General features: G+C 45.1%; 2 protein-coding genes across 3 annotated transcripts in view; one reads left to right on the top strand and one right to left on the bottom strand.

The window, feature by feature from the left end:
- The window catches only part of LOC106578786 (CSC1-like protein 2), a 105,226-nt gene that overhangs the window by 69,213 nt on the left and 24,684 nt on the right, over nucleotides 1-11,329 (bottom strand). The window contains exons 2-4 of one of the 2 annotated variants that reach the window (XM_045702296.1): nucleotides 3,698-3,990; nucleotides 3,022-3,101; nucleotides 269-307 (exon numbers count right to left, since the gene is read on the bottom strand). In XM_045702296.1, coding sequence (XP_045558252.1) covers nucleotides 269-307; nucleotides 3,022-3,101; nucleotides 3,698-3,937 — 359 coding nt within the window. In that variant the 5' untranslated portion in view covers nucleotides 3,938-3,990. The remainder of the gene's footprint in view (nucleotides 1-268; nucleotides 308-3,021; nucleotides 3,102-3,697; nucleotides 3,991-11,329) is intronic. The other variant, XM_045702297.1, reaches the window with a different exon arrangement.
- LOC123728963 (extensin-1-like) lies at nucleotides 8,576-9,562 on the top strand. The gene has a single exon (XM_045701920.1). The coding sequence runs from the start codon at nucleotides 8,576-8,578 to the stop codon at nucleotides 9,560-9,562; it is 987 nt and encodes a 328-aa protein (XP_045557876.1).

Raw genomic sequence — 11,329 nt, 5'->3', positions numbered from 1 at the left:
ATAAGCCTGGCAGAAGAGAAGGAAAGAGAAAACCCAAAGCAGAGCTAGACAGGCCAACCCAACCCACACCAGCCTGGATCCCAGCACCACAACAGAGCTAGACAGGCCAACCCAACCCACACCAGCCTGGATCCCAGCACCACAACAGAGCTAGACAGGCCAACCCAACCCACACCAGCCTAGGTAGGAACGGAAGGGAAGGAAGAATGTTAGATTGGTTGGTTGATAGAGAGGAAGAGAAGCAGTGTGATACAATAAGAACACATACGGTTTCTGCTCATCCAGACGGCTGTATCGCTGATTCTGTCTTCACAGAGAGAGAAAACAAAACAGAAAAATAAAACAACATGGCAGAGGTCAGCTTGGGATATTCCTGGAGGACAAACTAGTGATCAACTGTTCAGGTTACAAAAAAAATTATCACAAAAATCAGGAAGTTCAAGGTCAGTTCTCTTTACAGTGACAGAGGACCTTCGACTGGGTTGAGACATACATATGAGAAACCTTACCAAACAGCTTGACAAGAGTGCAAATACTGCAGTGAGAAACACAGGTGTTTTCCTGAGTATTTTCTGGAGAGTATTAGTACCAAAAGACCAGAACACTAGTCCATAAACAGCTGCTGGGTGGTGCATAATAAAACAGACAGAAACGCATTAAGCCTAGACGTTAAGCCAAAATGGGATTCACTGTCTGTCTGCACGTCCTGCAGGCATGCAGCTGGGTAAACAACAGGCCTATCTAAGTGTCATTATCCACTTAGTACAGCAGAGTTAGACAGGAGACAAACGGAGCCCCAGTCAGCACCTCAGAGTACTGTCATGAGACTAACGTCTAGTCCCATCTACATGTTCTCTCTCCATTACAAAAGTAGACCTTTGGCCTCTCTCCCGCTGTCCCTCCAGCTGTCCCTCTCCCTGCCTCCCTCGGTCCGTCCGTCCCTGTCCCTCCCCCTTGGTCCGTCCGTCCCTCCCTCGGTCCCTCCCTCCCTCCCTCGGTCCCTCCCTCTCTCCCTCCCTCCCTCCCTCTCGCCCTCGGTCCCTCCCATCTCTCTCCTCCCATAGCTAGCCCTGAGTCATGACTGTAGTCCTATGGGGTTAGATGCTATCAAATATCCAGCTGCGCAAATACTGAAAAACATCAGCTAGATAAACAAACATGACCACTGAAAGAAGGCTCAGCTGTTCTGCAGAGTATTTAAAGTGATAGAGTGTAACCATGTCATGTTTGCAGTTTCTAGGAGTTGGTGAGTTGACAGAAGCCTAAAGCAAAGTGTATTGTCCTTTTTACCCACTGTCCTCTCTGGCAGATGACTCAACTACTTCCTTTGACTTCTGAGCACACTGGCTCTTTCTTGATTTGTCTTCACGTCCTCACGTCCTCTCTCCTCCTTCTCAAAACACCTCATTGGACCTTATCCTCCACTGTGTTTTAAGAAGGAGACGAGGAAGTGGGATGCCAGGACAACAAAAAAAGACTAATTGGGAATGAGATATTGTCCTCAGGAGTAAAAGGCAGTAGTTGACTTGTTCATCAAATCAAGATTTGGAAACTGCATTACTGACGTGGCCTCATTACTGACCTGGCCTCATTACTGATTACTGACCTGGCCTCATTACTGACTACTGACCTCATTACTGACCTCATTACTGACTACTGACCTGACCTCATTACTGACTACTGGCCTGGCCTCATTACTGACTACTGGCCTGACCTCATTACTGACCTGGCCTCATTACTGACTACTGACCTCATTACTGACCTCATTACTGACTACTGACCTGACCTCATTACTGACTACTGGCCTGGCCTCATTACTGACTACTGACCTGATTACTGACCTCATTACTGACTACTGACCTGACCTCATTACTGACCTGGCCTCATTACTGACTACTGACCTCATTACTGACTACTGACCTCATTACTGACTACTGACCTGGCCTCATTACTGACCTGGCCTCATTACTGACTACTGACCTGGCCTCATTACTGACCTGACCTCATTACTGAACTGGCCTCATTACTGACTACTGACCTCATTACTGACTTGGGCATTTTGAAACACTCTACAGAGGGGCTACATATCCCTGAAAACAGTAGTACTGTACAGACTGCATGATTTTGATTGGCTTTGCCTGGGAAAAGAAACTGTAAGAAAAGTGATGATTATTCCTAGTTCCTCCATTTACCCAACATCTGTCTGTCTGTCTGTCTGTCTGTCTGTCTGTCTGTCTGTCTGTCTGTCTGTCTGTCTGTCTGTCTGTCTGTCTGTCTGTCTGTCTGTCTGTCTGTCTGTCTGTCTGTCTGTCTGTCTGTCTGTCTGTCTGTCTGTCTGTCTGTCTGTCTGTCTGTCTGAGGACAGTAAACTCTGCTGTGCGCAAACTCTAACCCAGTAGAAGCAGTCCATCTCGTGGCCTGGCTAGTCTAGGTTCTAATCTAGCCTCTGTCTTTCTCCCCGCTGGCATCCTCTCTCTGTCTTTCTCCCCGCTGGCATCCTCTCTCTGTCTTTCCCCCCGCTGGCATCCTCTCTCTGTCTTTCTCCCCGCTGGCATCCTCTCTCTGTCTTTCTCCCCGCTGGCATCCTCTCTCTGTCTTTCCCCCCACTGGCATCCTCTCTCTGTCTTTCTCCCCGCTGGCATCCTCTCTCTGTCTTTCCCATCGCTGGCATCCTCTCTCTGTCTTTCCCCCCACTGGCATCCTCTCTCTGTCTTTCCCCCACTGGCATCCTCTCTCTGTCTTTCCCCCACTGGCATCCTCTCTCTGTCTTTCTCCCCGCTGGCATCCTCTCTCTGTCTTTCTCCCCACTGGCATCCTCTCTCTATCTGTTAAATAAATCTGAAAATCCCATAAAAACATATTTTTTTAAACAAGTAGTCTGTCTGGACATTTATTCTCCGGTAGAACACAAAGCACTAGGGCTATATCAGGCTGCAAAGCTAACAAGAGTTACCAACAACCTGGCCTTCTACTCCAGGAGTGCAGAGGTCACATTCTAAAGGCTGCGGTGTAGTGATATACCTGTCTGCGTCAGTCACCAGCGCCAAGCGGCCGTAGTCCCACGCTACCTTCCTCAAGATGGAGAACACAAACAGGAGTACCTAGGAATGCCACACACAAAATCAAATCGGTCACATACACATATTTAGCAGATGTTATTGCGGGGTGTAGCGAAAATTCTTCTGTTCCTAGATCCAGCGTTGCAGTAATATCTAACAGTACACAACAATACACACAGATCTTAAAGTACAAGACCTTGGCGCTAGAAGCAGAGCTACCATGTCTGTCGGCGCCATCTTACTACGGTCTTCAATAGGTAGGGAGAAGTCCCAATGTACACAGAGGGTAGCTAGCTATTACACAATACATTATTGAAGCAAGGTGTTATTTCAAATCCCAACTGTTTTCCTGTATTTACATATACAGAATCAGAACCGGAACCAGTTAGACACACTACTTAGTGGTTACATCCGTACCGTGGGGCCCTGAGTTTTCATTGAACCAGGAACAACACTGGGCCTAAGGTATAGGCTATAGCCAACTAAAGTTTTTCCCAGGCCAGATCAGATGGTCAATAAAAGAAATGTAAAAACTCTTGGCCCTACTAAATATTAATCTGAATTTGGTGTAGAAAAATAAATAAAAAGACAGTGACGGACAATAAAGCTGGATTGATACAAAAACAGAAGTGACTCACCAGGAAGCACATGAAGTCGAGTGCGAGGACGGTGGGCACTCCTCCAAAGGGCAGACCCTGGAGCACGGTGGAGCGGATACGGGCGGTGTAGCAGTAGTCCCTGGAGGTCTTACCCCCACCGGAGGTGTTGCTCTGCTGGGTAGGGCAGTCAGCCAGGCCCCCTCCGGGACACACAGCCCCCTGGACCACGGCCCCCCACCCCACCACACCCACCACCACCACCGTCAGCAGGACAGACATGCTGAGGCTTCAGCTAGGAATCAGCTCCACACTCACTGTAGCATCTTAAAGACCTGGAGGAGAACGAGAATTCAGTTAGGATTCAGCTCCACACTCACTGTAGCATCTTAAAGACCTGGAGGAGAACGAGAATTCAGTTAGGAATCAGCTCCACACTCACTGTAGCATCTTAAAGACCTGGACGAGAACGAGAATTCAGTTAGGATTCAGCTCCACACTCACTGTAGCATCTTAAAGACCTGGAGGAGAACGAGAATTCAGTTAGGAATCAGCTCCACACTCACTGTAGCATCTTAAAGACCTGGAGGAGAACGAGAATTCAGTTAGGAATCAGCTCCACACTCACTGCAGCATCTTAAAGACCTGGAGGAGAACGAGAATTCAGTTAGGAATCAGCTCCACACTCACTGCAGCATCTTAAAGACCTGGAGGAGAACGAGAATTCAGTTAGGATTCAGCTCCACACTCACTGCAGCATCTTCAAAATGGGGCAGCAGGTAGCCTATTGGTTAGAGGGTAGGGTCAGTAACCGAAAGGTTGCTGAATCGAATCCCCGAGCTGAAAAAGGTTAAAAAAAATGTGTCGTTCTGCTACTGAACAAGGCAGTTAACCCACTGTTCCTAGACCGTCATTGTAAATAAGAATTTTTTCTCAACTGACTTGCCTAGTTAAATAAAATATCAAATTTAAACATTTAATTAAACACCTGGAGGAGAGAGGATTTAACTCACTGCAGCGTCCATTGTTTGAGAATTTGATGCTCCCTGACTGTCTGGTTTTCATTTTGGATGATTTTTATCTGGCCACAAGAAACTGTATGAATGTAGTTACATGATCATTCCTACAATTTCTATTTGGTTTTAGTCATTTTCAAGTACAGTATATTGAGTTTGTTCCCCCTCCCCCCCAAAAAAACACTCAAACCATTCAAGGGTCTGATTGGACCCGCAGGGCTCAAAACTACGATCAAAACACTTGCATTTGCAACCTATTTTAAAGATTTTTTGTCGCTAGGGTGGCAGTTAAAATAATGTAGCTGGTCACTTTAGCGTTTTAGGCCACAATTGCCTTTTTAAAATGTATTTATTATCAAGATTTAGTCAAACAGCAACAATAGGTATGCAGCAATTGGGAATGCAGCAATGGGTATTCAAAATGTTTTGTCCGAAATCGATTGAATTTTTGTGAGGCACAATTCAGTCATCATGCACTGTTTGAATACTTTTTTGGGGGTGGCTTTCCCCCAAAAAAACTTCCCGATTAAAGGTTCACTTCAAAGTAGGTCTACCTGGCAGAATGATATCATGATGATTTGTATCCGTCACATGTAGACTACAATGTACAGTACAAAAACACTTGCCAGTCCCGAGCACAATTAAATTAAAAGGGCAACTACACAATTAAAATTGTTTTGTTTTGTTCCCAGACCTCAAAAGATGTCTCCTATAATGTGGTTTAAGCATTGTTGTGGACTTACCCCGGCGTGATGTTTTGATAACCGTGTAAATCTCTCCCGGACAAGGTGACTTTTATCAATATATTCAGCTCTATATACTCTCAGATTAGAAAATGCTAATTAGCATCAAAGTAGACTACAAATCCCTGCAAGATGCTGCACGTCATCTTTAGCTGACAGCTTTGCTAACAGGTATTGTGTAGATTTTTTACTTGCCCAAGACAGTTCACAGAATTGTCAATTTAGGGAAATGTAGCCAATATATTCATTACTAAATTTAGCTAACATTAGATAGTTAATCCAGAGGTTCTTAACTTTGCCTCGAATTTGGTAGTCTCAACAAGATCATGGCCCTGGTGAGGGACGTGAAGCTTGAGACAGGCATTTGTAGTTCTATATGATAGCCACATTAGCATTTCATTTTCAGGGGGGTAAATACAGGCAAATGTATTGATAAAAGTCACCTTGTCCTAGAAAGATTTACACGGTTATCAAAACGTCATGTCAGGGTGAGCCTACACAAAACACAGCCCTTATTTTAAGTGTTTCTAAAATTCCCTTATGGGAAAAATGAATGGTGGAAAAAAACAATTGGAACCATTCCCTGTTTGACAGCTAGGTTTTATGGGTATTATGAATCATACAGTGGTACTCTATTTCATCCTTATCAATGTGAACAACCAGGACAGATCAAATTCTCTCAAAAAGCCTTCATTTTAACTTTTGGGGAAGTCAAAAGAGAGATAAAAATGACTTTTTCTAGGAAATCAAAATGGATTTATTTTTCTGTCTTTCTGAATATATTCTCAGACTACGGTGGTAGTAGTTGAAGAATCTGTCTTCGGAGTGTTTGAGGGATAGTCTACATCTGGTAACAGTCCTAGACCAGGCCCAGCAATGGTGTAGTTTAAGTGCACAAAGGTGACAACGTGTGTATCCCAAATAGCACCCTATTGCCCATAGGGTTCTGGTTAAAAAGTAGTCCACTATGTAGGGAACAGGGTGCTATATGGGATGCTATCTATCGCTTTCTTTTCGCTGGTTGAGAAGAGTAGGTTGTCTCCTCTCTGGGTTGAGACTGTGGTCTGTGTGAATCCTGTACCCTCTATTAGCCCATTGTTCTCCATCAGCCTCCCTCCCTCTCCCTCCCTCCCTCCTTCCACGTCAGGGTGATGATGTCACAGCGTTCCAGGAGGAGGATAAATGGGTTAGTGTTAGGACAAATGAGCAGCGTTTGGTAATCCAGTGTGTGTGGGACCATTTTGGTGCTGTCAAAAATGTGATTTTCCTTTTTAATGTTATGTTATTTCCACACTAGGAGGTTGAAATAAAACTCTGAAAATTATGATAATACCCCTTTTGTGTAAGAGCTGTTCGATAAAAAAAAAAATCCTGGTATTTCAGCCTGTTCAGGTGGGATGGAATTTTTGGCCCAGATCATGACATCACAATCTGATCTGATTATTCTGTCCAATGACCAGTCATCTTTTATTTGCATATGTATCCTCCTACTTTGAAGGGGTAAGCGGGGTTGGCTCTAGAGCAGAGATTATCAACTACATTCAACCCCGGGATGATTTTTTCCTTGAGTGGATGGTCAGGGGGCCGGAACATCATTTAAAATAATTTGCAGGCAGCAAATTGACCGCAAAAAGGGGAATACTTGAGAACAGATTTCCAAAATTAAAATCATTTGGAGCTGGTTTCCTGGTGTTTTTAAATCTTTCATGTCCAACAATAATAACAATAATAATAATAATAATAATCTCAGAAAACTTGGGGGACCAAATAAAATCCTCCACTGGACAAATTCAGCCTGTGGGCTGCCAGTTGGGGAACCCTGCTCTATAGTCTAGACCAGGGACCCCCAACCCTCTTCCTGGAGATCTACTGTCCTGTAGGTTTACAGTCCAACCCCCTGTGAAACAGATTTTACAGGGAGTCCACCAATTCCCTATGAAACAGACTGTATAGGGTCCTACTATTCCCTATGAAACAGACTGTATAGGGTCCTACTATCCCCTATGAAACAGACTGTATAGGGTCCTACTATCCCCTATGAAACAGACTGTATAGGGTCCTACTATTCCCTATGAAACAGACTGTATAGGGTCCTACTATTCCCTATGAAACAGACTGTATAGGGTCCTACTATTCCCTATGAAACAGACTGTATAGGGTCCTACTATTCCCTATGAAACAGACTGTATAGGGTCCTACTATTCCCTATGAAACAGACTGTATAGGGTCCTACTACTCCCTATGAAACAGACTGTATAGGGTCCTACTACTCCCTATGAAACAGACTGTATAGGGTCCTACTACTCCCTATGAAACAGACTGTATAGGGTCCTACTACTCCCTATGAAACAGACTGTATAGGGTCCTACTATTCCCTATGAAACAGACTGTATAGGGTCCTACTATCCCCTATTTCTCTAGCCTCTAAACAGACAGCTTTATCTACCAGGTTGGTGTTCAGCAGGGAAACAGAAATTAGCCCAGGTAGTGCCTCCCTGTTTCGGTGTGTTCTCTTCCAATTTGGTACCTAACGAACGATAACCCAGACCTGATTGAAAAGGCTTTGACTACGCCGTCTTCCTACAACTGACGACACACTCGCCACGCATAACAAGTTCAGACTCATGTAGGGAATATCACGATAACAAAGTGCCTTAATAAATCAATGACCCACAAGAAGAAATACAAACAAGCTTATCAGATCTACTGAGTCATATTATTATCAGTCTCCGCACTTTTCTGGACCAGGAACCACAGTGGTGCACTAGGCCTATATAGGGAATAGGGTGCCTACATGGGGAATAGGGTGCCATTTGGGACAGAGGGAAGATGTTCCCAGCTGTCGTCAACATATTTCCACAAATCTAATATGCAGAATCTGTGAAGGAGACAGAGGGACTTTTTTGAAAGTCACAAACAACCCTTCTGTCTGCACTTTAACTGTTCAACTGGTTGACTAAAACTCTAGTTCACCACACACACACACACACACACACACACACACACACACACACACACACACACACACACACACACACACACACACAGTGTACAAATCATAGATCAAGGTGCGTATGAGTCTGAGGTAAACTTCAGACAAACAGTCAAAAATATAAAACCCTGCAGACAAGCAGTATCAGCCAAATGTCCAACTATCCTCCATGCCTATCCACCTCCTACACTATCCTCCATGCCTATCCACCTCCTACACTATCCTCCATGCCTATCCACCTCCTACACTATCCTCCATGCCTATCCACCTCCTACACTATCCTCCATGCCTATCCACCTCCTACACTATCCTCCATGCCTATCCACCTCCTACACTATCCTCCATGCCTATCCACCTCCTACACTATCCTCCATGCCTATCCACCTCCTACACTATCCTCCATGCCTATCCACCTCCTACACTATCCTCCATGCCTATCCACCTCCTACACTATCCTCCATGCCTATCCACCTCCTACACTATCCTCCATGCCTATCCACCTCCTACACTATCCTCCATGCCTATCCACCTCCTACACTATCCTCCATGCCTATCCACCTCCTACACTATCCTCCATGCCTATCCACCTCCTACACTATCCTCCATGCCTATCCACCTCCTACACTATCCTCCATGCCTATCCACCTCCTACACTATCCTCCATGCCTATCCACCTCCTACACTATCCTCCAGGCCTATCCACCTCCTACACTATCCTCCATGCCTATCCACCTCCTACACTATCCTCCAGGCCTATCCACCTCCTACACTATCCTCCATGCCTATCCACCTCCTACACTATCCTCCAGGCCTATCCACCTCCTACACTATCCTCCAGGCCTATCCACCTCCTACACTATCCTCCAGGCCTATCCACCTCCTACACTATCCTCCAGGCCTATCCACCTCCTACACTATCCTCCAGGCCTATCCACCTCCTACACTATCCTCCAGGCCTATCCACCTCCTACAGTATCCTCCAGGCCTATCCACCTCCTACAGTATCCTCCAGGCCTATCCACCTCCTACAGTATCCTCCAGGCCTATCCACCTCCTACAGTATCCTCCAGGCCTATCTACCTCCTACACCATCCTCCAGGCCTATCCACCTCCTACACTCTCCTCCAGGCCTATCCACCCCCATCACATCCTCTAGTCCTATCCTCCAGGCCTATCCACCTTCTCCACTATCCTCCAGGCTTATCCACCTCCTCCACTATCCTCCAGGCCTATCCACCTCCTACAGTATCCTCCAGGCCTATCCACCTTTTACAATATCGGGTGCACAACCTCTACTGGGCCTAGTCTATACACCGACTATATGACCTCTCTAGGCCCGGTGTTGTTGTCTTCCATTTAAGAATTTTTTTTCAACAGAACCGGCGGAATGAATACACCCCTGATCCCCACCGCACACAGAGTTAACTTTCATAGCAGCAACATACAAAGAGCATCATCACTTTGCTCGTTGTATAATTGTATCTACACGCCCTCCTCCTCTCACCTTTTCCCTTCGCTTGTGGACTTCAGTGCACAACACAACAGTCATCTGTGACCTGGCGGACAAACCTCTCCAAACCCAAACCTTCATACCATAACCGCTACACAGCCTACATCGTTGTCACCATATTATTAAGGTCATAGTGAATAAAGCTACTAGCACTAACGAGTTAGTAAACCCGCTACAATCAAGTAGTACAGTGTACAGCAAGCAGTTTAGCAGTTACTCCGGCGGGTCCCGGTGGCAATTAATTCATACAAGCGAAAGCTTACCTTGACTGATGAGTTCCAGTGTTAATAAGAATAGCCTTAGCCAGCTAGCTAACATAAATAGCATTCCTCTCTGTTGGAGTCAGGTTGTTGAGCTAAACTAGCTAGCTGAGTAAGTGAAAATAATTACAAAATCTCTCTCCAATTTGGGGGGGGGAATTAATTTGTTCAAAACTGTTAAACTATTGTCTTTCTACTACTCACCACGTTATACACTGTAGTGCTAGCTAGCTGTAGCTTCTGCTTTCAGTACTAGATTCATCCTCTGATCCTTTGATTGGGTGGACAACATGTCAGTTCATGCTGCAAGGTAACACAGATACATAGGCTAGGTACCTCAGATACAAATGCTTGTGAAAGTATTCACCCCCCTTGGCATTTTTCCTATTTTGTTGCCTTACAACCTGGAATTATTATTATCTATTTTTTTTTTGGGGGGGGGGGTTGTTTCATTTGATTTACACAACAATGAAGATAAAAAATATTTTCTACTGTGAAACAAGAAATAAGACAAAAAAAAAACAGAACTTGAGCATGCATAACTATTCACCCCCCCAAAGTCAATACTTTGTTGAGCCACCTTTTACAGCAATTACAGCTGCAAGTCTCTTGGGTTATGTCTCAAAGCTTGGCACATCTAGCCACTGGGATTTTTTCCCATTCTTCAGGGCAAAACTGTTCCAGCTCCTTCGAGTTGGATGGGTTCCGCTGGTGTACAGCAATATTTAAGTCATACCACAGATTCTCAATTGGATTGAGGTCTGGGCTTTGACTAGGCCATTCCAAAACATTTAAATGTTTCCCCTTAAACCACTCAAGTGTCGCTTTAGCAGTTTGCTTAGGGTCCTTGTCCTGCTGGAAGGTGAACCTCCGTCCCAGTCTCAAATCTCTGGAAGACTGAAACAGGTTTCCCTCAAGAATTTCCCTGTATTTAGCGCCATCCATCATTCCTTCAATTCTTACCAGTTTCCCAATCCCTGACGATGAAAAAACATCCCCACAGCATGATGCTGCCACCACCATGTTTCACTGTGGGGATGGTATTCTCGGGGTGATGACAGGTGTTGGGTTAGCGCCAGACATAGCGTTTTCCTTGATGGCCAAAAAGCTCAATTTTACTCTCATCTGACCAGTACCTTCTTCCATATGTTTG

Source organism: Salmo salar, chromosome ssa19, assembly GCF_905237065.1.
Source record: "Salmo salar chromosome ssa19, Ssal_v3.1, whole genome shotgun sequence".
Taxonomy (NCBI): Eukaryota; Metazoa; Chordata; class Actinopteri; order Salmoniformes; family Salmonidae; genus Salmo; species Salmo salar.
The sequence above is the reverse complement of the archived record's forward strand: the minus strand, read 5'-3'. Positions and strand labels throughout refer to the sequence as shown.

What these genes read in the sequence shown, in the direction of transcription:
- LOC123728963 (XM_045701920.1), top strand. Translation starts at nt 8,576, where the DNA reads ATGCCTATCCACCTCCTACACTATCCTCCATGCCTATCCACCTCCTAC.